Below are 26,770 nucleotides of genomic sequence, written 5' to 3' on the forward strand. Positions count from 1 at the left end.
AATCATTGAACAATCCGACAGACGCTAGTGAGCGTCTGCTATTCCTTTCAAAAACTCAGCTTTCCACTTCATTTACTATTTTATTCGCAAAGAAACGGGTTAGTCGAGTATTTTCTCCAATAAAGCGTTGCTAACTTTTTGATCGCTGCCATTAATTGGAGAAATCCACAGGTTGTAAAAGCCGGTCCGAAAGCCACTGCCATGTGTGGCTAGCCGGTAAACCAGCTGATGTAACCCGGCGATAAACAGCTGATCAGTCCCCGCCAAAACGTCAACCACTGCCTGTAGTATCACAGCGACTCGACGAGAGCGCGCGCGTCGCCTAATCGTGTTAGAACATAGTGTTAACCTTACTTTCTCGTTTGTTGTTACTTGGTGATTGTTTTTGAAAAAGTTGTTTGAGTGAATTTACAATATTGTGTGTGCTTTTTTTGACGTGTGGCTTGTGGTATTTTGCGGTTCGCTTTGAGAAAAACTTTTTTTTTGAATTGTGTTTACTCAGTAATTAAAATTTAATACTGTTCATATGCATAATTGTACGGCATAACTTTAGTTTCTGTTGTAAAATAAATTTGTCATAATACATTTGCTGAAGTAGAAAATTGAGATTTTTCAGATGTAGTGATTTTATATAGCTTATGATTTTGGGTTTACAATTTACAATGTTGTAATAGCTGTTTTGCATTTTGTATGTCGATCGCAGTAAGTAAACTAAAATTAATGATAAATGATAACTTAAACACAACAATAAAGATCAAACCATCACATTTTTTTACTAATATCAATATTGAAACTCGTTCAATAATTTGCTATTGGTTATCCTAGTTCTATTAAAAAAATGTTGTTGACATTAAACAAATCTACATCTTCCCTAATTTACATAGGTAAATGATATACAAAAACATTACTGTGAAAAACGCTCCCATTCAAATTTAGCTTCAGAATAGCTACAGTTTTGTCAGTTTATAGATGACCAGTACAAAATCAATTCAAATGTTGACAGCGGCTGGCAAACATGCTTGTACTTCTGATAAACTCAGTCTGAAATTGCTTTCACTCTAACCTCTTGACAAAGGTCAACCTCAAACTTGTAACGACTTTTCTTATCTGTATAGTTAACCAAGTTTTAAAGAGGAAGTTTTTAATTTATTGCTGCGATTAGTTACTATACAGAATGTGGCCCACCACTATTGTCAAGTTACAATTACTTTGTGTTTACTTCCACTAGTGTTGTCAATGTTAAGCCTACCTCTAAACCACAACTATCCGACAGTATCCACGTTAAGTTGACCCTGTATCCAAGGAGGTCCATCTGCTTGTTCCACTTGCCTTGCGGAGACCGAGGTTGACGACATACCTGACAATGTAGACGCTCGACGATCAATAGCGAAATGTCAGCAGTGAACTTAACACAATGTAGGAACCCTTTTCCCGGCTTTAATGCACGCACTTTTCAATGTTGAGAATGGTTTTAGAGAGTGTGATTTTTCGTGGACAAGCTAATTCACGACTACTTTCTAAAGACCCATAAAGTTTTACCGGTAAAATATTTAGGTCTACTTTGATTGAACATTTTGATCTCAGCTTGTTTGTAGTTGGCTCAGTAACATTAAAAGCCAGGATAAACTGTATGAACCACAAACGTTTCTTTTAAATCACGTTTCACGCAAAAAGGGCCTACACTTTACTTCTCCCTCGGGTGGTTTATTAAAATTGGTTTTTTATTTGCTTTTGTGTTACCTATAATTTACCACATAGTTAATTGTGCAACCTATTATCTAATAACAGGTTCTTTTCAGATTATCTGTCCGAATTAAAATCTTTTTGCCGTCTAAAGTAGTTGTATTATCTGGGAGCAAATTGAGCATATCCTCCCTTCGCATTTTAATAAATTAAACTACAAGAGTGCCATATCAATTGAATTTCACAGATAAACCAAACAACAATGCTGAATAGGCCTATATCAGCAGTGAATGTCATATTTATCAATCCTTAATTGATACATGATAAGTTTTGTGATAATTATGATTATAATCTAAACTATACAGCTATGTTTTAACTTTTCAATCACTAAAGCCTCGCTCCTGCCAATCAAATTTAATAGGCAAGCAGAACATTTTTGATTGGATTACGAATCGGACAGCTGCAATTAGACCACAATAACGACATACTCCATAAGAACACATACTCTTCGGGCCTTTTTTACATCCCCTTTACAGTTTTCTAACCCGTATACCCATAAGTGTAAACGGTGTTTAAACGAGTGGCACGCGCTACCCAGTAAGTCAACGAACTCTTGTGTACAGATGTTTAACTGAGCAATGCAATGCTGAACATGAGTTGGGCAACTGATAACCCATGTGCGGAACCTCCTCTTCGACTACGGAACTAAAATGTAGGGGGTTTGCTATAGGAAACACTTTAAGCGTTAAGTTCCACTAGTAAATATTTACTTTAAACAGTAATTGAGTAATTCAGTATTATGATTGCTTGTGTGAGAACTGCAAAATATTGTTCCATTATGGCTCAACATACAGGTTTCTAGGGTAGTAAAAACTCTAGCCTGATAGACAAGTAAAGGGCACCTCACGTTTAATTGAGGCATTAACTAAAAAAATTCTTAGGCATTAAAATGTCACCTATTTGTTGGAATTTCATCATTAGAGTTGATAATTTTACGTATATAAGAGTAGGCCATTTACGGGATTTTGCCATCACGATTGGTAAAAGAAACAATAATTTTTCACGACCTTTTAAAGATTTGGAAGTTTTGCACCTGAGGACGGGGTCAGATTCCAGATTTACGAAACGTCACCAAAACCTTTTTTACCAATTTGCTATGGGGAATTTCCGCAATATTCTTATAAATAAGGTAAACTATTACTTTTTTACCCAACAGTACTGTACTGACAGGAGGCAGTTCAAATGAAATTAAAGTCTTGTATCCGCTTATGTAAAGGAATCACGTTGCGAGTATGTCGTTGTAGAGGTCTTCCCAGTGAAAGTATCAACAGTTCAACACCCACGTGCAGTTTGTTGAGACCGGTTTGATTAAAGATGCAGATTGTGTCAGAGGAGTGTCAAATTTTATGTTCAAATCATCCGTTTGTAGTGGTTGAATGGGGAAATCATAATCTAAAAGGGTGTGTTGTGTGTAAACTTAATAATGAGACAGCCAATAGTAAATACTGAGAAAATGTTTTAGCTTCATGGTTTTTAACTATTGAACAAAGATGTCCTTAGCTAGTGGGTCCTGCAATGATTGGTCTTGGCTTTGGCTAAATAAACGTCTTATATTTTATCACAACATTTTGCTCAACCTTTAGCTAAGTTAGGTGAATTATGGCATACATTTATCTAAGTCAGTAAACGAAGTTACACAAGTACTATCACTTCATTCTACACTCGTCCTTCACTTAAATTATAGCCCTCCATCGTCAACCTCGATAATCACTTTTTACGAACTAAATAAATTTATACAGAAGAACGTAAATTGGTAAATTTACATAATTATGTCTATGTATCCGTGTGGATGCAAAATTGAATTAAATTACGTTTTCAGAACAAGATTTTAGCCTTATATCACTTTTTGAACACATAGATGGTCCAATCGTCTTCAAAAGTACCTACTTATAAAACGTTTCCAATGGAAGTACCGGGACCTTACCGCCGCACCCGAAGTGTCCGGTCTACATTGATGAACAGTGTGACTACAGTATGTGTTGAAGTGTGAAGTGAAGTGTCAAGATGAAGTGTAGATGGTGTGAGGCAGTCGGGGTGTCTACGGGACTGTGGGTGTCTAGCGTGTGCAGCATGTTGGTTCTGGTTCTCTTCGTCAAGAGGTTACTGCTCGGGAAGTACCATGGTGAGATTATGTATATTGTTTGAACGTTTTAGAGCTAAAATACAACAAAGAGAGGGAAAAAGTTAGTGTATGCAACTTGCGTACAAACAAACTTGCGTAGTTTACACGGTATGTGGAAGTACCGTAGTTACTGGATAAAGATTCTTGCAATTTCCAAGCCTCTGAAATACACAGGTATCACCGCAGTCAGACTTTTTGGCTAGTTGCTTTGCTACTCCCCTTTCCCGACTACAGAACAGAATTATACTAATTTCAGCCACCATATAAACTTTAACCCAACCAAAGTGTTGATATAATAATAAGCCTATTCTGTAAGTGTAAAGTAGATTAATCTATATAAATCCTATAACAGATACGTTATACACCAAAGACTCGTAAATGGCAATGATGGTATGCACAGTACATAGCACCCCACCCTCACAATATACTTAAAACTATATAACATACTATGCGAAATTAAGCGAAATTATGCCTCCTGGGTGTGCGTACATTTTGCAAGTTTCTCCACAAAATCGTAGCACAATTTGCATACACCGAGGCGAGAGCGTAGCCCGTGTTTGTACGTAGACTTTCCCGCTATAAAGAGTCGCCCTGTATGGAACGTACAAAGTGGTCGTTATAAATTGACTTGGTCTCGGGTTGTCTGACTTTAATCTGTTTTATCGCTATCACACAGCTAGCAGTAGTATATTTTCGGTTTCTGTTGGTTGCATTTCGGTACCGGTAGAGTTTTGATAGAAAAGTCTAAAATAATTCCGTATTAGAATACTGGAAGAAAAAAATTGCCTGTGAAATACGTTATTATAAGCCTACCAAAATTGTTATTTTCATTTTATGATTAAAACTAGCTGTACCCGCGGGCTTTGCCCCGTTTAACTTCACAAGTGAGCTCGTTCGCATGGCTCAATCACGTCCTGGTTGAAGTTCGTTCACTACGCTCACTCACCTTTAGGTTAGAGCTCGTTCGCTCCGCTCACTTGCCTTCAGGTTAGCTCGTTCGCTACGCTAACTCGCTTCCAGGTTGAAGTTCGTTCGCTACGCTCACTCACCTTTTGGTTGCAAATTGTTTGTAGTCATAAATACAAAAAAAATAATAGTGCTGCACCCTGTTGGTAATCCTTGTAACTTTAATGCTATTGAACATCATAGAACAGAACCAACTTGTTTAATTGAAACAGCTGTTAAGAAATTCCTTTTAAATATGAAAAATCATAAGGTTAATATGGGAAACTCCAGAGCCACTGGGGCGGAGCCCGAAAGCCCGATCAGAATAAAAACTACTTAGTTTTTCTATTTAATGCCCAAAGAATCGGTGTACCGAATTTCAGCCTCCTAGGTAAATGGGAAGTGGGAGAATTATTGATGAGTGAGTGAGTGAGTGAGTGAGTGAGTGAGTGTGTCAGTGAGGGCTTTGCCTTTTATATATTTAGATTTGTTGTGATAGCGTGTCCACTTGGTAACGTATCTTCAATTGTTTGTTCAAAACGATTTCTTTTGGTTTCATTTTAAACATTTTATTCTTCGACTTCGACGAACTCAGAAACCCTGTGCAGAAGAACCCTGACAACAAGACTCTTATGGGGATTATTCAAGAATACATTATATAAAGGTGGACTTCATATCGAGGTTTACAATGACATGTGATTAGGGATAAAAATGATACTTGTTATCGAGGGTATTTCAGCGACCATAACCCACAACATGTTCTTCCACAACGGAGGCAGACATGCGCTTAAGAAAATTTGTTGTTGACGAACATGGTGTGATATTGTCGTGACTTACGATTTTTCTTGTTCCACAGAGAAGACCGTGGTCCCAGTGGGGGTGGCTGAGTTGAAGGGGTCGCCCGTCCGCAAGCCCGCCCAGCGACGCCCAGTAACCGCCCAAGGCGCCAAACCCGCACCTCTCAGGGGTGAGTGTAGTTTTGTAATTTTAATTTGTGTCCTGATTGTTTGAAGTACTTATCACGATAGTTAATAGCGACGGGTTGCTAAGCCATACATTGCTGGTTCTGGCCTAGCCTCCTGCACTATGGCACTGCTGGTACCACTGACTTGCTGATGTGACTAGCATTACACGACAAGGCAATACTTTATATATAAGGCAAGTGGTATATAGTGACAGACAGTTTAGGCTTCTTATGCTACACACCGATCATTTTGTAGAAACAGTCGGAACCTGTGAACGTCAGGGTCAGGTCAATCCACCTTCCTGTCTTTGTTGTCTATGCCCAAATTAAACTTTTAACTTGTTAAATATTGGCTCATAAATATACTGCAGAATCTTTTCACTACAAGCTGCATAATTAATTATTTAGAAAGTCGTTCAAGTCAGTCGTTGCTTAAAACAATTTAACGACTTCTTGTTAGGTATTTCAGGGTTACAAATGTAATATATTTTTGTAAAGGAAACCGAACATATTTTCAAGATAGTATGCAGGAATTACTAAATGATTTGCTGATTTACTCTTGTAAACAAAAATCTACTGAAACTAAGCAGAAATTGATACATTTGGATTAGGAGAAGAGTGGTCGTTTTTTTTCGTTTTGTTACTTTTTAGATTGATCACATAGTTTAAAGTGGTTCAATTACCGTACTCGAACAGTAGGGCCTATACTGTATGCCTGTTCTTGTCAATCTAAGCATCTTTTATGCCTGTATCGTACAAATTCATAAATGTATACATGCACAAATGGTTTGCATTGTACCTAAAGCGTAAACAGATTTAAACTACAGCAAATTGTTGGGGTCCTAATGAAATTCTGTCAGCTCGATTGAATCTCGAAGACATATCTTCTATACGCAGTAGCAGATTAGCAAATACATTGTGCAATACGCTTATCGTACCTCGGGATGTCAGTGCCTACGGTTGACATTGAAAACGTTCGTAGTAACAGTTGCGAAAGGTCGGTGCGTATGGGCGTATAAACAATACGCCCAGCGTGCCGTTCCCTGCCATTAGTTATTTTGACTAAAAAATTTTATTGGCCCTGAATTTATAGACACTATTTAGTGCGCAACGTGCAGTGGACTAGTTTAAATACGAGTCGTAGTGGACGAAGCAGTGTCCGAAGTTCACAACATTAAAGATACGAAGTTGTAAATAAAGAGAAGAGTTTAAGTTTCGTTCAAGTTTAATGGTGCATGAGTTACGGGTAAATCCAATAATATCACGGCATAAGTTTGACGTTTCTCGTATGGACATGTTGTGCCATCCCAGATGTTAACATAAAATAGTGCAATTTTCATCTCGTGTTCGCAATCTCGGTGTGCACGAATATGCATGCGTGACCCAGACCTGTTTGGATGGGAACCGATTACCTTGGAACCATTGGAACCCTGTTCTACTACAATCTGCCAGCTACAATTACGCTTAGGATGATTTATGATTGTAATTGCGTATAGGTTAATGTTGAGAAAATATGAAACGGCTTTCTCTATAATATGGACTGTTTTATGTCGAGACCTTGCAGAGGTAAAATGTTATTAAACGTTACTTTGGTTGTCGGACAAAAGCGGAAAAACTCTTATAACAAACACGTTCATCTAGATATTCTTAACATAAATTCGTACTTTTATAAGAAGGTGTCTTTTACACAAAAATAATGGCTTCGATTCTCATGGTATAACGTTTATATCGTTGGGTATAACTGCAGGTCAACTTAACCAAATAGAAAAAAAATCCCCCAAAATACTCCTAAATCTGGGATTTTACCTTACCTTCAATTACAGTAAGTTTGTCTTGAAGGAAACACAATTTTCAATCAAACGAGAAGAAAGAATCCCATAAAATAGTTGTAGGCCTATTATTTCAATGTTAAAAGTTGTTAAATGCATTTTTGCACAATTCAGTTCTTGTAAAATGTGAAGTACCAAAATATTTAAAATACTGAACCTATAGTAGCGTTACTCTATCTGTAGTCTGTGGCTAAACGCACTACTGTACAATACGTTCTTTCGCCCCGTCATCCTCAATGAAACAAAATGAATGCAATATGTTTGTATTGTTTTGATTGCCTCGTAGCCATTAAGTGTTCATTGGTCCGATGGCATTCATACTGAGCTTGGACATGTGTACATTTTCTTTTATGAACGTCTTTGTACTGTAATCACTCTGCATATGCGTTCGTACTAAGAGTGTACGTCACTATCATATAAGACAAGGTTCAGTAGTGGTATGCTCGAGTAGAACGTCAATAAAGCAACAAGAAATTGTCTTAGTACGCAGGTTTGCTGCCACGGGGGTATTGTTCCATATTGTTGTGAGTTCGCCGTGAATGATCGATTGAATTACTTTCAATCCGCCGCTCGTGGAAATACCGTGTCCAACGTCCGGACATCCGTTACACCTCGCCCTTCCTCGTCCATCGCTTGTTGTCTGTCTGTTGTCTGCTGGGATGTTGTCTGTTGGGATGTTGATTGTAGTTGGAGATTCTCCGGTGCTTGAACATCAGTGTCACTTTCCTTCTCGCCCTCTGCTTGAACCAGATCAGTCGTCTAACCACAGACAACTCACGGTTTATGGATCTGCAGGATATGCCGAGCAGAGAAAAAACTGCTCCGAACACGCTTAGTTAACCAACGTTACTGAGCCTGAATTTGTCACATTTTGTAGTTACAGTACGGTATTATGAAATAAAATGTTTTAAACATAATTTTGCCAACTATCACGTTACGCCAAGCCACACTCAGCTTTCGCTCCGCATGTATGTGTACGATTAGGATCCGTATCTCCGAAACGTATTGCTCAGAAAGACACTACTCTGAAACGGAAATATAATTTCCATTCGGAGCAATGCTTGCATCTCCTACCAATTAGTATGAATAGTATGGCTACTGTACTGAGCTTAAATGCACTTGGAAGAAGTGTTCGGGCCGTAATAACAATCTTGGTAACAAAATAGTGCTATCCATTGGAAACTGAAAATACATTTTCTACATTTTCATCCTCGCAAGATCGCACGTCTCTGTCAGTCTAGCAGACGATAATTTTCTTGCAATTTCTACTGCAAAAACGTGATCGATTGCACTGTACTGCGCGTATCCTAAATTCATGTAGCTTTCAATTTTCCAATGGAGCGATTTGTACATTATTATAATTCGGGTAAAACACAATAAATTCTTTAGAAGAAGAGGTTGTTTCCTGAAAATAAGGTTTATTGCCCCTTTAGTCCTTCAATACGCCCTTACATCAGTTTCTTTTGTTTGTCTGCTCAGACGTTTATTTCTTTGAAATGTACTCTGTTGTAATTAGCGTTTCCTGGAATGTTCCTGTTTCCCACCGCGATTCCCACGTTGACGTCTCACCGTCTCACATCGGGATAAATCCTAGTAGAAAGTGTTCCCATGTGGACGTGGGAGACTGATTAGCTATGTTAACACCTGTTGTTCTTTACCACTTACGTAATGCAATCCATCAGCTTGCATCAAAAATGCATAATGCATTGCGGTACTAGATGCTGTAATAATGTGCAATACAAATAAAATATCTGTCTATAGTTAATCCAAGCAAACCATCAGTTACAGTAAGATTTACATTTAAAACACCACATTCAATCAGACTAGAAGTAAATGCCGAATAAAAATTGGGGTTTCCAATACTGAACTAACTTGTTCATCCCTGTCTCAACCTTTGTCAATCTTGTTGATATTATTATGCAAAATATTGATAGGAAATAGGCAAAAAGAGCTGTCACCAATTAGGATAGTTTTTATAATTGATTAGTTCATAAAACCAGCTATACAAGTTGTATAGTAGTCCAAACTGAAATGAGTAGAGAGGGTAGAATCATAGAATGAAATAGACGCCTTGTGCTCTTGTGCACCGGTGGCTTTGTCAGTTACCAACGATACAGAACTCATATACATCACACAATGCATACAGCATACGCGTAGTGTAAATAGTTTGTAACTTCAGTATCTAATAGTCAATGGTCAAGGAAAAGTTTTGAATCATAAAAAAGCTACTGACTTTTGTCATTATGAAACCGGCCACCCTCTGAAAAACGAACAATTTAACCACTCAACTTGACTATTTCCCTTTGCCAACTCTGTTAACTACTAATTCTCACATTACATTTAGCGTGCAACACTAACTGCGAGTTGAATCGTCGTAATGCGTTTGGGAGTTATCGCCTTGGAGAAGTGACAACCTGTAACGTGAAGTCATTATCATAGGAACGAGCTTTAAACAAGACAAACGCCAACAATTGTATTGCTAATCGAAACCTACGTACATCGCAGTGGGCGGCCTATCTACGTTCTCACAACCTATCACGCCGACAACCGGTTTATGGCGATGTGTACAGCGCATGCGCGGTAACGCCGGTAACGCACTAGGCATGCGCTGTAATGTGCGCGGCAGGTGAGCGGCCAGGTTCGCAATGCGGCGCTGTAATTATCGCCCGTGGGATTATGCACGACTTGGAATTCAATTTAGCAACTCGTTCGCGATTGATTGCGAACGTTTTCAGATCTTTATCGCTATCAAGAAAGTTACGATCTGTGTGGACGATTGTGTGATGTATAATATTATGGTTAGGGAGGGGGGGTTGTATTTACAGTATGGATCCGACAAAGTCGTGGTTCTAGGGAAGGGGGTTGATTCGATGTGTCTGAAAAATATTTTGATAGCTACTGAAGAATTTCAATTATTGTCATGCTGACGTACACGTCAGAACTAATTCAAAACAAATGTGAACAGTGGTACTTTTTTATAAACTTAATATCGACATTTTTACCAAACGAATGAATATTTAGATAACATACCGATGAAATAATATGAGCCCGATCTTATAAAAACTGTACATGGAATAGAAAGTTGACATCTGGTTTTGGACATTAAAATAACTCTAACCTCCTCCTTTATGAATTCGTGATTTTCGGAAATTTTTGAAACAAAACATTAAGTTCAGGATGACTCACTTTGACCCAATAAAAAATGACTTAAGTACAAAACGAGTAACATTTACTCTGTCCATACAGTATTAAATATATATTGAGAAATATATTTTCTCAAGGGGTGTTTTAATTGGAATAACGCAGAACTATTTCAGCCTTATCATCAGACAGTAATATTATGGCTGCCATACTGGGCTCATTGTGGGATATTGTTGATTAAGTTAGATGAACCTTTTGTCTCCAAACTACAATGGAATCTCTTCATTGTGTAGCTGTGGATTGTACACATTTAAATTGTACTGTATCGATGAAATTATAAACAATTATAAATTATAAATTATAAATTATAAATTATAAATTATAAATTATAAGTTATAAATTATAAATTATAAATTATAAGTTATAAATTATAAATTATAAATTATAAACAAACAGTTCCTCGTCGTTGTGCCACTTATATCTACAAACCTGTTGCACATCCACTTTACCATTCCCGCCAGTCGGACGGCGCTTGTTGCATACAAAGCTGCACTTCCCCTGTCAATCGCACGTCTTGACGGAGTAACGGACACGGTTCATTTGATATAGTACTCAGTCTGATCGGACCGCTGGTCGCTGGTGGCGGGCTAACCTCAAACAGCTGACCCACATTCCTCGCACAGCTGTTGCGTTCGCGCCAAAGTGCAGACCGCGACTCGCCATTTCACCTGCGCATTTGTTTATTTGAGGTTATGTCCGTCCGCTTGTACAACTTGTAGAACTCGGTGTGGGTGTGCTAGTGGTGTGGTGTGGGGTGTGATATACTTGTGTTTACCCATAGCCGTCTCTAGTATACCTAATTACTTGGGTATGTAGGAGGGAGTATTTAAGTGACATCCAGAGTATGTAGTAATTTTAACACGTTTTAATTGTGTGGTTGTGTGTAAAGTGTAAAGTGTTGTTTTATCCAGATAGTAAAGAGAGTTACTTTCTCTTTATTCTATGGCGTATTTCTTGATTTATATTTAAAACGAACGAGTGTGGTTTAGTTTTAGTTGCGAATGCATAAACTATAATGGTATAAGAAATACATTGAATACACAGTCGGATACGAGTTTTACATATACACTCTTATTAAATCACAACATTTTGTCCGTAACCACAGCGTATTTAAATACCCCCGCCGCAGCAAACCTGCCAAATAAGCAAATTTCCATTTGTCCTAATTTATTTTTTAATTAAATCTATTTAAATGACATTATGTTTAACGATTACCTAGGTTTGCTGGTATAAGGAAACTAATAAAGTGTGGTTTTTAGTAAAATAATACCTTAGTGTAAAATGAATAAATTTGCCAAGTTTGATCAAAATATATCCATAAACTAGCAAACTACAACATTTTACAATATTCTCAATAAGAATTGCATGACAATTTTAAATTTACAATTTTTTAAATTTTCTACCAGAATTTTCTCCGTTTAAAAAACTACTTTTTCAAACAATGAACACATTTTTAATGTTTTCAATTCAATAAAATATCTAACACTTATTTTTACATTAGTAACATTATTTTTATGTTCTCGTTCTGTCCCAATCCCTTTGGTGTGGATATTGCACATATTGTCAGACTGTTCCAGTCTCCTGTTCCGTGTCTAATGTGTGATCGACTTCAATACCAGCGTCCCAATGATGTAACTCTCACAAGAGAGTTATGGGAGAGTGGAACGTGGGAAATTCGTCATATCCACGACCAATTGTTACTTGGAACCCTTCTTAATTGTTATTACATTACACATTACTTAATAGCTTATTCGTGGACAATTAATTTAAAAGCTTGCGGGGTGTGAACACGCAAAACATTATGTACTATTGTACAAAAATTCGAAAAACTTAAAATATAACTATAACAACTACATAACTATAATACAATTCGATTTGGACAAAACAATTAAGATTTTTGTCAATTAATTAAAGTGCGCCGTGTGGAACTTATATGCATGAGACCTATGTAAAAAACCAATGAACACAGGCTTTTAGCTATGACGTTCGGAGCAACCCTCGCCTGTAAAACAGTAGATTCATACGTATTTAGGAATACAAAAAGGACGGACCTCAATTTAAGGGTATTTTCTATGTTTTGAAAAACTCCTGTACTAAAAGCTCTCTGGTAATAATAAAAATATTTAAATTTGGATAAGCACTTTTGTTTAAAACCAGAGTAAAAATGGAACTTGAAATTCTTACCTGTAATTGATATGTTAATTGAAATGTGTTCAAAGAGTAAATTTTAGAAAAGAGGACTATACTACTTGATTGAACTTTCCTAAATATTGAAAATACATTATTAGTTGTTTTATAGGATATTTAACGTGTGTTAGGACTGTATCTTTTGGTATCCCAATAACCCGTAGTATTTCTCACAGTCAGGTTCTAATATTGTTCTTCAAGCCAACTCGCATAACCCGCTAAATAACCACCGGGTTCAAACCGGGTTGGTAATTTATGCGGGGCGAAATAGAGGGGGGATTGAATGAAAGTGAAAGGTCACTAGAAAGTACACTTGTAGGCGGAGGTCTACAGTCTACAGTTGCAGTATGTTAGACACAATGGACACGGAACATTCCATCGAGGGTGTGCGGGAGATCGTGGCGTCTCATAGCTCCGAGTGACTAAATCAACTATGACCTTAGGATTCGGTACAGTCGGGATTATAGGATCACCTATCGGGACTTAGTGCAGAAAACTAGCCAAAAATGGTGGGAACTTTGTCCAAGATTGCCGCGTTTTTCGGCAGCAAATCCAGTCTGCAGTCATACCCAAGTGCGTACTCCGTCCAGACCACCAGGACCGAGGACCTTCAGGACTTTCGGCCCAGGACGTCAAGGACTCGCAGGAGCTCCGTCTTCGCGTCCTTTCGGTCATCTAGGAAGACGAAGGGTGAGTCTCGTTGGGTTTGGGACTCTGGGTTTGGTGAGGTTAAGGTAAACGCGATGATCAGTTGTTGTTGAGGAGGTTGAACAACGTTTTCGGATAGATGTACTTGAGAGAAATAAATATCAACAAACAAGGGACTATAAAATATGTGATAGAAATAGCTGGGAAGTTCAGAATTGGAGCTTTAAATTGTGTTAATCTTTCGTAGTCTTAGCGTCAATTAACATTTTAATGGGTTTGTTCAAAGAGTGTTCATCTCAATAAAAGCTAATAAAACGATCAATTGGTCGCAGTGGAACCTACGTAGATCTTTAACTGTCATGGAATTTTTAAGCCGAGATGGTGAATATTTACAGCGATTATTGTTTTCAGTAGGTATGGTTTAAAAACGCATTTCACACGTTGTTGCTGTTAAACTACCTAATGTGGGTTTGGGAACTCAACACTTAAGTTAATAAAGTTGAAAATAAAGAATAGATTAATGTTAATCTGACTTTTAAATTGAATATGAATTACTAAGTTTTTTTAGGAAGTCGATAGTTAGGTGTATAAAACTAACGTCACATACCCTTTGAAAACCATCCCAAAACAAAACGGTCACCTTACCTAAAATGTGTACCAAACAAAGAACCTCCTAGCAAGGTAGAAGTTAACCAGACGATGTCGTCATTTGTTTGGTGTTACGACATAAATTCAGTTTTTCAGTTTGGAGTCGTACGTTTGTAAAATTAACTCTCGCCGCGTATAATCAGACCTCCTCCGCTGTCGTAAAGTGCTTTACAAAGCGACTAGAGAGCCGAAACATCCGAACCGCCCACGGGAGCGTCCCCAGCTACAGGTTGTGTTTAAAATGTAAATTTGCCGCCCAAACAGAGGGATTGGCTTTACGCAGGGGCACGCCGTGGTTGTACAATTTTGTTGACGAATAGACAAGACAAATCGTTTGATAAATATTGATGATCTCTATCTATATATTGGATTTAACTTAACCAATGAAAATAGGCTTATAACTTAGTAGAGTATTTTAATCTCCAAGACAGTTAAATAGTCGTCTTTTGTCCACAACCAATATTTTGTAGTACATAGTATCCAGAAGTATGTTCTAGTCTCATAACATTGCCAAAGTCCATCTGTCTAAAATTGTTGAACATTATGAGACTTCAGTACAGTATTTTCTCACTGATAATTTGATTTGTGTTTTTTTTTTTTTATACGGACGCTGCAGTCTCGTACATTAAGAAACTTGGACATTTGGAAACTCTCTTAATATTTTGTGATACAGCAGGGATTTAAGTTACGACGTAATCCAGAGATATGCATAAACCCGTGGCTCATTATTTACCGATACCTTTAAATTTGTTCATACAGTATTAGCCGTAAACGTAAAATTCCATGACGAAAATCCTAAGGATATCCAATCAAAATATTTATAAATTTTCCGTTTCGCATATTGTCCAGTCGGTCCATTCATTTCACGTGATTTCAGGGAGCTGGTTTTATTATTACTAGTGCACATGTTGCTCGAATTCGAGCAATTGTAAAGTATTACAGGATTTGCAAACCAATAACAATCATACTTAGCTATCAACATTTAAACAAAAACACACCTACCTTCCCTGTAGTAGCAAACCTAAGTAAAAATTAAACCAGATTAAAATTAACTTAATGTTATTTAAATAGGAAAAAAATGAAAATTTTCAGGGAATATCTTTGTAGAAATTAAGCCAGGTAAATGAAAATTCGCTTAGTCTGAAGGTTTGTTGCGGATACACATTTTAATAACAGTAATGATTGTAGAATCTAAATTATTACTTATATCCATGAATTTATATAACAGTTATTTCCTGTAAAATATTATTACAGCAGCTCAAAAATATTGGACAGACTCGGTCAACAAATACGTAACTGAAAGAATCCAATACTAATGACATCAACATATATGTAGTTTGACAGTTCCATTTAATCAATGGTTTAAATTCAGGCGAGTGACATATTTTATTCATGTTTATGATCCATACCGTTCCTGTTCAAATAATCATGCAGTATTTAATATATTTGGACCAGCTGTGTGGAATTGTGAAATCAAAATTAATTTCACAGTTAGTTCTGCTTGTTTACATTCTTAAATTTTGTGGGTTTGTTCATTGTTACCATGGATACCATCAATAAATATTTCACTTTTAATTTCTGACAACAGCTGGAGTTCCATAACAAATTTTGTTTCCCATGTTAATCTTATGGACAAATACAAAACTTTAAAGGGCCCCAGGGCCTCACTCTCTAATTATTCACCTAAAAAGAAAGTTTCCTGCACAACTTCACGTTACGCTCTTTCCAATGACACCAAAAACATGTCAATCGGTTTAGTAGTTTCGGAGGAGTAATTGTCACAAAAATCCTGCTTGCGTATTAAATAAGTAATAGATAGATTATTGTCAAAATGGGCGAAGTGATGTCTACAAACAGCTGATTCAACAATCAGCTGGTTAGATTAACTTGTCGGCTTGCGCGGGCCAGTGCCAAAGTGATATCCCCTCCATTGACAAGTCCAGTCTCTAGTCAGTTGTGTTGTGTATGTGTTCGCCGGTGAAGCCGCCGGGTTTTGTGGCGTGAACGCTCGTAAAGTGTGTTTTGTAGTACAAATAGTTGTACGTGATCCGTCGCAAGTATTCACGTTATATTGTTATTTTTTAAATTTCGAAACCAACAAATTCAACCATTTTATACTTTACTAGGCAGGCTACTCAATTTTACCATTAAGGTTTTAAGTGGTTAGGTTGTAATGTTACCCATCGATACAATGAGAATTATTGTGTATTTAAAGTTACGTAGGTGCTGTTTATAATAGTTTGAAATATTTTTTTTTTGTAAAAATATCTGTTACATGGTTGGGATAGGTAAAGTTAGTTTTGATTTTTACGTGGTGCTTTCCTTTATTAAAAAAAATTACCGTTATCAAGGAAGAGTATATAACTTATGTATTCGTCCAATTTGATATACCGCCAGGAAGAAATGTTTGTTTAGTAGGTTGTATTATTTTACGTTTAACAAGCTATAACGTAGTTATACAAGTTTCTTGTTTTCTGTCTAGTTTATCTTAACCATCTTAACCATCAAATAAGCGTTTAGTTGATTTTTATTCAACACCATTAAATTTCAGTTCAAATTATCAAGAAATTGTATATTTTATTATTTATTAGTTAATTGACCAAAAACAGTAGACATCGTGGAAATTAATAGTTCAGTTTGCCCACTAGGAAAACTCACAAAAAGATTCTTAATTAACCCATCAGCATTTAACATTTTTTTTGTTTTATCAGCTGTTCTCAAATACACCTAATCGACAAGCAAACACACTTATCATCCAACAAACCGCCCAAATCAAGTGTTTGTACATGTGTTGTGTATTGATTGTAATTATTTCAGTGCTTTTCAACGAAACAATCGTTAACGCAATTTTTGGTGCCGCCGTGGCGCACAGTTGTACCACAGATTAAAAGAAGTAGACATACTCTTTTATCATGTCTATACTCCTTTTATCTATGGTTGTACGACGATGGACAGACAACGGAAGAACACACCTCAAAACGATACCGGAAACACCTTTTTGTAACGGAAATTAGTGTTATTGTTGTTCTAATAGCCTGGCGCTAGACCAAATGACGTTTTACGCGGTCTGCTAACTGCTGTACTGGCAATGGATACTGGCACTTTGATAAACTATAAACGTGTCCTGTTAGGTATAAACAAAACATAGTTTAATGTAACATTTTTACCTACCTCCATTATTGTTGATTTTTTTCACTTATTGTTATTTGGATAGTTCACATTTAAATGTTTACCATCAAGAAATAAAATTTTGACGAAGTTCGGTCAGTTTAAGTCAACTTTAGTAAATAATCAGCAGGTTTTGGCGAAAATTGTCTTCAAGCAACTAACGACGTTCGTAAAACGACACTGTCATTTTCCTCTGATTTTACTAAATTATGTTTTGTAGCATAGTTAGTTGGGTTCGATAAAGTTTTGTAGAATTCGTCAGCGTAAGTTATATGCCCGTTAGGAATCAAGCAGTCTTATTCGCTATTTATATGAAGTTAAATTACTCTAATTCACTGCTCTGAAATAAGGACATTGTAGGCTTCTCTTTCTCATGCATTTATGTCAAACCAATACAATATACATGTAACCTTATTATCATTATTGTACTGTACAAGCCAATTGACATATAGTTTTAAAATAATTACGGAACCTTTCACCGGGTGGAATTGGTTGGTTTGGTCTTTATTACTTTTTAATTGCGTTAGGCTAAAAACACGATATAATTAAAGATATCACGTATGGGGAACAATTCACAATCAGACGATTCAACAGCGATATTTCAATGAAGGGACTCTCACTCACAACTCTTTGTATATTCAAGAGTTTACGACATTACCACACAGTAGGTACGTAGTACTACTGAACTGAAAAATACAATGAGTAGCATTCAGCAATTATGCTGAGGCACTGTGAACTTTGCCGCCGGAATGTGGCTACGCGCAGCGGAATGCGGAATGTACGCGAGAATCGAACCTACGCGTAGTTGCTGAAACTGAAACACCGCGTAGAATCATGTAGGAGTTACGTTTTGGGTGAGATTCCTAATTCGAACCAATGAAGATGGTCACTGTTTTGTCGGAGAATGAGAATGGTAAGTTGCTTCTGTCTTTGTAGACAGACTTTGATAAGATTTTAGTAAATCTGTGTGCTGTAGATTATGTAAACAATGTAATCGCCAACACGCCTCCAGTTTAGATTACAATGTTTACATCTCTGGATTGCAAACAACACTGAAAGTCAACAGGCGTTAATGAACAACTTAGAATTTGTTTACCATTCGCATTAATGGGTTAAAAAGTAGTTCGTGGTTATATTCAGATTTGTTACAGATTTATATTTCTAAAACAGCAAAAGTAACTATGGACTTTTAAAATTTACAAATACGTTTTGAACCATGTTTTCGAATTTTACTTCTTGTAGTTACTGTATTGTAATTGTTTAATTTGCGTATCTTGAAAAATTGCTTCAAGCTTTCTCACTGACTAACATCAGCTGTTTATTAATTAGACAGGAACATTTATTTGTTAAACACCCAATAGTAAAAGCAGCTGTCTACCAAAAGCTATTGATTTTACCCAGGATTGAACCGGCGGTCTTCCGAAATTCATGCAATCACAATAACGAATCAACCACCCATATAGTAGACCATTAGTCGAATGTTTCACCATTCTATACAGAAGTACCAACTACAGGTACGAAAATGAGTATTTTAGCGTTCAATTGTTAATCATAAAAATTATATGCACTTTTCTCTAGTAATTTAGTTGGAAGTGCAGTTACCCGCCACACTCAATTTAAACCAGCTTAAGTCTAGCCCCGTCATGTTCTGTACACTCTCCACTGCAATCTTCTCCGCTTAACCTCCTTTCACTCGATTCGTTCATCCTTTCAATGCTTAAGTTGCGAAATGATTCTCGGTCGCTGCTCAGGATCATCTCAAACTCAATATGACTTTAGAGTGAGTCTCCCAGAAACTGTGTAATGACTGCAGCGATGGCCTATCTAGTATCTATCTAAGATATTCTCAAATTTTGTCAAGCCGTCGATATATTAATGTATGATAACAATGTTAACCAATTTTACCAACGGAATAGTTATTTCACTCCAACTGATATTGCCCTCTTCTCCCACTGGACATTTAATTTTCCTTTTCAGTCGTAATTTACTCGTGATTTTTTTTTCTTTACTGATTACGGTATCTTTACTGGGTAAAGACGAAAATAATTTTTGTTGGACGAATACTTGTTCGTGGCTACTCTACAGTAGTTCTAGTTTCATGGCTAATTACTTGATAGTTTGAGGCTAAATTACTCCGCAGAGTCACAGACTTAAACGTATAACATCTTTGCTTGTAAATATTTAAGTTAAAAGCATGGAATTAAGGGTTAATAAGAGAGACTTCTTCCATATTTGGTAATATCTGATAGGTTTGTAGGTTACTTATAAAACTTGACTGGCAACTCTTGTTTATCATCCCCTTTATTGCGACGATTTAAGCTATTTTCATACGAACTCAACGAGTCGTCAGAATGTTACATGAAAGGAAATAAAAATGTTGATCTTACTGAAGACACAGAAACGCAGCATGGCAGCATCTAATTTCAAAACGGCCTCTGTAAAAATCACAAAGATATCGCCATAGCCCACCACGTCAAATGTATCATGCTAGGAAGGTGTCAAGTTATATTCAACCCTCGCCGGAAACATAATTAGGCCGCATGACCGGAAGTGGCGGTGTCGTTGCTCTAGGGATGTCCTTATTGGCTGACAGTGGTGCGAGGTTTGAATGTCATAACAGATCTGAACACACATACAGAAAGATCGTCCCCATAGGAATCACCGTAGGAACTCGAGATCGTGTTTTGATAGCATCGAGTTTTTTAAAAAGGTTCGGATAATGTATCAGTAAAGGGATAGTTGTGTTAGTTTTGACGTTTCATTACGGGATACTTCAATGATACATGGATTTGAAGTATATCCCAGATAAAATCTACAAGTTTGTTGTTATGTTTAATGAGTTTAAAGATCCATGAAAACTCATAAGTCATGTGGCCGTTACGGATATTGTTACTAAGAACCGTTGCCCAAAAAGCTTAAATATTAATCAAAAGGAGATTATATAAACTATAATCTAACATTAATTTGGAAAACATTCAAAATATATTTTTACCGTCCTAAGCATTTTAATAATTTTTAGATTTAAGCTGTTGTTTGAAACTCGTAGGCATTGGAAGTCAGTCATGCATTAAAAAAGAACACCTTTGTCAGAAGCGTACGGTTTTTGGTATTATGGATTCAAACATTATTGGCAAAATAAATAGAACACTCACACATTTTACACGATTCCAAAGAAAATTGTCCTTGCAAAAATGCACGTATTTAAATTGTTTCTTATCTCACCATTGTTAACTATTGAATTTTTTTTATTAGGAATTTATTACCGCGCTGCATACTGATTGATTTTATATCGGTATTTAACAGCTTGGTGTCAACAAAGGTAATTTATACTTGTATTATTCATTACAAGTATAAATTACCTTTGTTGAGCTGTTGAACTTGTTGAACTGTTGAAAACATTATTCATATAATGTTTTCAGTACCCAATGTAGGCCTACACATTAGTAAAGATCACTAAACATTTTCAGTATACGTTTTCATCATGTTGTTGGCACATGGCCATGCCACTAAAAGGCTAACAGTAGTTTTAGTGGTACAGGTTGGTAAGATGTAAACATGACGCAAGCAAATCGGTATATCAAAACACTCGAGCTAAATTTAAACTCGCACTGGCTATGTCCAGCAGGAGCTGCCGGCAGACTTTGTTTTGGCACAGATCTGCAGCGATTCAACCTACAATTTAATGATCTGCCTCCAAAAACTACGTTATGAAAACATGCCAGTGTTAGGGTTCAAGGGAAATCAGTAATTTGGCAACTTTACATGTTACTGTATTTTATAGATTTTATTTTATTTGTTTACGTTTCAGAAGCCTATAGGCCTATTCTCTTTACTGCTCAATGATTTCTCTCTATCTCTCTAAAAAAATAGAGTTTCAACTTAAAATTTGTTAGATAACAGAAATATTGTATAACTCGTTAACAGCTACAATTTCCTAAAATTGGTGCCTCTAACGTTGGCAAATTAAAAATTATAAGTTAATTTTCCAAACGTGAATGATCATTGGATTACTTTTCACACATCAGTTTCTATTTACCAAGTAGTTGTTGGTACCATTATTACAGTATATGGAACAAACATTGCACGTAATTCTTGGTGCAAGTGTGTAGTTGTGTGTGTGCGCCATACAAGGCGAGAGAGCAGAGAAAGCTGTGATAAGGCAGGACAGGAAGTGGGAAGTGCAACTTGTCATGATACTGAGACTAAAGGCTAGTACTCACTAGGACACCCGGTCGCTTATCAACCGGCGATCTGGTTGACGAGCGACCAAATTGCACAAATATCGCCGTGTGTGTACGTGTCTGTCAATTTGGTTGACGGCGATTTGTAGGTTGCCAGGCCACTTTTTGGTTTTCGGACATGTATCGAAAACCTGGGGGTTTCCGATCAACCATTTTATCGCCAGGCAATCAGATTTCTCAAAAAACTAGAGTGTGTACGCTTCAGCGACCAAGTTGATCAACTAAAGCCGGCTAGCGCATGCGCAGTACAACGAAAAATGAACTGACGAAACAAAACCATGCTAAAATCTCAATCTGACGTCCTTTTTTTCTATGTGAGGTGTCACGGGTGTCACTGGTTGCTTAGTATGACGGAAACTGTCATCTGACATAAGTAAATAGTTCTTAAAATCTTGAGGATTTTAAGTCGAAAAGCTCGTAGGAGTGCCAATGTGGCTGGCTGTAACTATGTCTACTTTAAAGCCACCCTTTAACCCAAAATCTACTAAACAATTTCTTTCTTCTTCTCTACTTCCCACAGTTTTTAATATAATCAAAACTTCGGCAGCTATTTCCTCTCCGTCGGGGGCATGGTGTTGTCATTGAGGTTCACACTTTGATAGGCTTAAGCGTGAACCAGAACAAAACAAATTGTCTATCCCCACCAAATTTTGATTGATTTCCAGCTTGGTTGAAAGTGCTAGGTATCCTAGTGTGTACCACCCAGCAATAAAACGTTCAATCATCAACTTAGTCGCTCGTCAACCAGGTCGCCGGTTGATAAGCGACCGGGTGTCCTAGTGAGTACTAGCCTTAAGGCCGGGGCCACACGTGGCGGATCGTCCGCGCGGCTTATGATCGTACGATCATAAGCCGCGCGACGATGTCCCGGCCACACGGAGCGGATGAACCGCTTCCGGTTGAGGTTTCCCAGCCTACGTAGTACAAGTACTGTAAGATTAGAAAATGGTTAAATTCACTCGTTCTCGTTGTAGTCATGGACGAAACACTTATGTTAGTTTGTGCATTAGAAGCGTGTGGTGAGCTGGTCACTAAGGTTAACCGAAATCATTGGGTCCATCCTTTCATAACTGATAAACCATTTGTGTTCCAAACCTTTTACGAGCACATGCGAAACCATAGTTCGGAGTTTTTTTTTGTTACTATCGCATGTAGATAGCATCGTTTGACGAGCTACTGAAATTGCTTTGACCACATATAACTAAGGAAGATACACTCATGAGAAATGTACAACGTGAAAAACAACATGATAAATCCCAAATTGTCTTTAACAAGTTCTATTAATTTGTCTGTATCGACACCTATAAACCGAAACGCACAAGCACAAACTCAAAAAAACAACTACAAATGCTTAAAAATGAGCTCCAACCGCGCGGACAATCCGTATCGTGTGGCCACTCTCATAAGACTACGTGTGTCATCCCCTCCAACGCGGCTTATGATCGCGCGGACAATCCGCGACATGACGCGGACAATCCGCCCAGGCGGCTTAGGATCGCCCCGTGTGGCCACTCTCATTTGATTCAATGTGTTGTCGGACCACGCGGATCATTTGCGCGGATCGTCCGCGCGGATGATCCGCGTCGTGTGGCCCCGGCCTAAGAAGTCTGTAACTTAAATTCAGCGAGGTTGTCTTTGGATCACCAGAACAAAATTGTCTTGTGTAATCATACCATGGATTGAATTTTAAATATACTGTATACTGAAAACTTAAAAACAGAGTTAATGCATTAGTTGTCCACTGAATGCAAAATAAATAAATAAAAATTCCTTTATCTCCAAGTGAAAGATTGATATTTATGAAAATAGATTTTTCTATTGATTAAAAAGAATACAAAAGAATTAATGTTTTGTTTGTAGGACTTGTAACAAAGAATAGTCAAGGTGGTATATAATTTGAGGTTTTTAAGCCTAATTATGTTCTCAAAAATACTGCCTTCAGTGCCTTCTTTCTCATTACTCTTAACCGGGGCCAACGTTTTAACCCAATAGCCTAGCATGAAATTTTGTATTAGTAGCAAAACTCAATATATTACCCCTAGTATTCTGAGAATCAACACACCAGCAATCAAAACTCGCCATGCTTGTTTTTGCATTCAGATTTTCTTTTTAGGGTTTCTCTTACACTCGTACTGATACAATCCATATATTACCTATATTTTTGGCACCCTCTTTTTGTTTGAATTTTTTATTTGAACTCGTTAAATAGATTATGTTGTTTGTTATGGCTATTCTTCTATGGAGCGGGTTCTAAGAGCCGTTGCTATGAAGATATGTAATATCCTTTATTCATGTTCGGTTGCTTGTTGCAGATGTCAATCGTGTGGCTTGCAATGCTGTCGCCGCTGTTGGCAAGGTGGAGGTGCCTCGACCGGTGTCGCAGCCGTTGCCCTCTGTACGGCTGGATGTTGCCACTAAGGAGCTGCGCCACGCTGCGCAGGGAGTCCAGGCATTGGGCGTCCTACTTAACTACCTCGTCTACGACGTAAGTTTTTTAATTGAAAATTCCTCCTTCATCCATTATGTGACAATGCAGAGTCCAGTTGTGAGCTAACCTTTAGATATTGAAAATTTACTTGTATCTGGAAGGATTCTAACTTGAAACCATTAACTGGATTCTGAAACCAATTGTGTAAAGTTATTGAGCTTTCTGAAAACGTCCAACGGTGTTGGACCTTACCCTACCCACCAGCGTTAGTGCTAGACACTTGAATGTTTTCTCTCTACCTTACTTTTCTTTGTAAGTCCCATAATGAAAAAAAATAGTTTATAATGTGTTTGGAAGTTCCATATTACAATACCCTCTACATTCTAATTTGGAACCTCCCAACAAGTTCTGGACACTATTTGATCATTCTGGGACTTCCGTAAAGAAGTAAGGTACAGAGAAAACATCCAATAGGACATTTAACTGGTGTCTAGCACTAGTCGCTGGTGTCAAGGTCATAGTCAAGGTCAAGGTCATCCGACACCTTCCCTCTCGCCCTCATGTACTGCAACACTTACGGTGGAGGAAGACTCTGCTCCCTGTGCAATAGGAATTTCATCACAGTATTCGTCGCTCGAGCTCTTGCTCAGCAAAAGTATATTTCCACATTCGTCGATAAGAAAATGTCCTCTGTACCTTACTGGGACATCTAATCGGGAGAGTTCTAAGGTTTTTAGCAAGAAACATTCTGGGCACTTCTAACATGCAATGTTTTTCATGTGGCGGCTAAAGGGTGTTGCCTTTAAACTAAACATGAGTTTACCGAATCCCTGCTACTGGCTATTAAATCCTACAGGTCTGGCTTAAAAATAGGGGTTATGGTAAATTGTAGAGGCAGGGTAGGAAATGTCAGTGTGACATTTACTCTCATTTGTTCCCTTGTTAAAGAGGTTTTACAGCATTGATTTAATGTAACACTGTTGTGTTTCAAATCGTCTTTAATTTGTAATGGTGAATAAGGATGTACTGTATTTTCTTATTTTTTTAGTACTGGTTTTGGTTTATAGTTTTAATCTATGTCTACAGTTAACCAGTCTAATTTGCAATGTTTTCTGAAAATGACGGTGAATCAAAATCGCTTACATTTAACAAATATAGGATTGGTTTATGAAAATGTTCATTGTTATAGAAGAAGATTTAGAGTGGTCAGTGTGATTTAAATCATTCTTTAAACACATTTTTTAATTTTACAGTACATAAATTTTAAAGTGAAATCCCTAGATATGTAACTGTAATTGTAACTGAATCTTAATACAATTAGTGCTCTTTTTAAAACGTAATTTGAGCATTATCTAAACTCTAAAGAATGACTTTGCCTGGTCGTGAGTCCTTACAATCTTAATGATGAATGTGTCGTGATCTGTCCTTTACTATAATGACAAGTGCCAGATTGGCATGGATATACTAAATGGAACAATACTTATAACAAGAGATTCAGCTCATCTGATTTAACTTTTACAACTGCTAATTCAGTATCTCAATCTGCTGAGATGAAACTTCAACCTTGGCTCCAAACCAGCTGACTCGTCTCCAAAACTGATCTAGAAGCCGTAGATTACGCTTACACTTTTAGAAACTTCATAAAAATAAACACAGCTCTTTTGCCGATTTCTGTAATAAAGTGCACACCTCAAAATAAATATTTACCTAAGTATCTATGTCAAGGGATACACTGATGATTATTGTGGTGATCATTATAAAATAATTTTTTTTTGCAGCTTGATGCATTTTCAAATCCTCAACTGAAAAAGGACTTGGGCAAAATGAGAGAAGATTGGCTGAACACCAAACTCCAAATGGGTGAGTAAAAAATTAAGATAATCAATTAATTGTCACAGACAATTTGTTGTAACAGACTTATGGACAATTATTTTTCTATACGGTGATTGTTTTGCTTGTTTCCTCATATTATGTTGTAAAATATTGGAATACAGTACTATTCAGTATATATTTCTATTATAATATGTTCAAATTATGAGACCTGGTAGTAATATTTTACTTGTGATGTTGATCTAGCATTTTCTTGTTTTTTTTCTGGATTTTGGTTACTTTTTTGCACTGGCATGCTTAGAAACCAAGTAGGCTTACAATATTTTGACATCTTCTATAGCTTAGATGCCAGTCTGGAATTTTCAAAGCTTTCTATTTACTTCACAGTATTATTTCAGTAAACAGTAATTTTACCAACATTTTACCAATTTCATGTAATTAGAACTAAATAGCTTCCATAACAGCTTCTGAATAACATTCTATACAAATATCGTACATAATTAGTTGAAATAAAATCAAGATATTTGTCGATACAGATTTAGTTTGCTATGCACTTGCTATTTTCTCATTTCAGTTGTTTGGTATGAATTGTTTCATTCAACAACCATTAAATTTACAGAGGAGTTCCAAGCGAGTTATCGTCGGTCGGAGGAAGAGAAGAAGGACGTTTTGTTGCGGCTGGAAGAAACTCAATCCCTACTCAGCTCACAAGCAGACAGCCACAAGGAACAGGTGCAACAACGTAAGTGTTTATGATGATGGACTTTCAAAAATTGTTAAATTCATAACTGTATCATGTCTATTTTACTGCCTTCA

At 37.1% G+C, this 26,770-nt stretch overlaps 1 protein-coding gene across 2 annotated transcripts in view; it reads left to right on the top strand.

Annotated features, from left to right (window-relative positions):
- The window catches only part of LOC128983897 (uncharacterized), a 138,515-nt gene that overhangs the window by 102,677 nt on the left and 9,068 nt on the right, over window positions 1-26,770 (top strand). For both annotated transcript variants that reach the window (XM_054403153.1, XM_054403154.1), the window contains 4 exons: window positions 5,667-5,777; window positions 24,009-24,181; window positions 25,903-25,984; window positions 26,574-26,696. In XM_054403153.1, coding sequence (XP_054259128.1) covers window positions 5,667-5,777; window positions 24,009-24,181; window positions 25,903-25,984; window positions 26,574-26,696 — 489 coding nt within the window. The remainder of the gene's footprint in view (window positions 1-5,666; window positions 5,778-24,008; window positions 24,182-25,902; window positions 25,985-26,573; window positions 26,697-26,770) is intronic.

This window comes from Macrosteles quadrilineatus, unplaced genomic scaffold (genome assembly GCF_028750875.1).
Source record: "Macrosteles quadrilineatus isolate MER2022 unplaced genomic scaffold, UCM_ALF_1.0 Scaffold_2__2_contigs__length_208266976, whole genome shotgun sequence".
Taxonomy (NCBI): Eukaryota; Metazoa; Arthropoda; class Insecta; order Hemiptera; family Cicadellidae; genus Macrosteles; species Macrosteles quadrilineatus.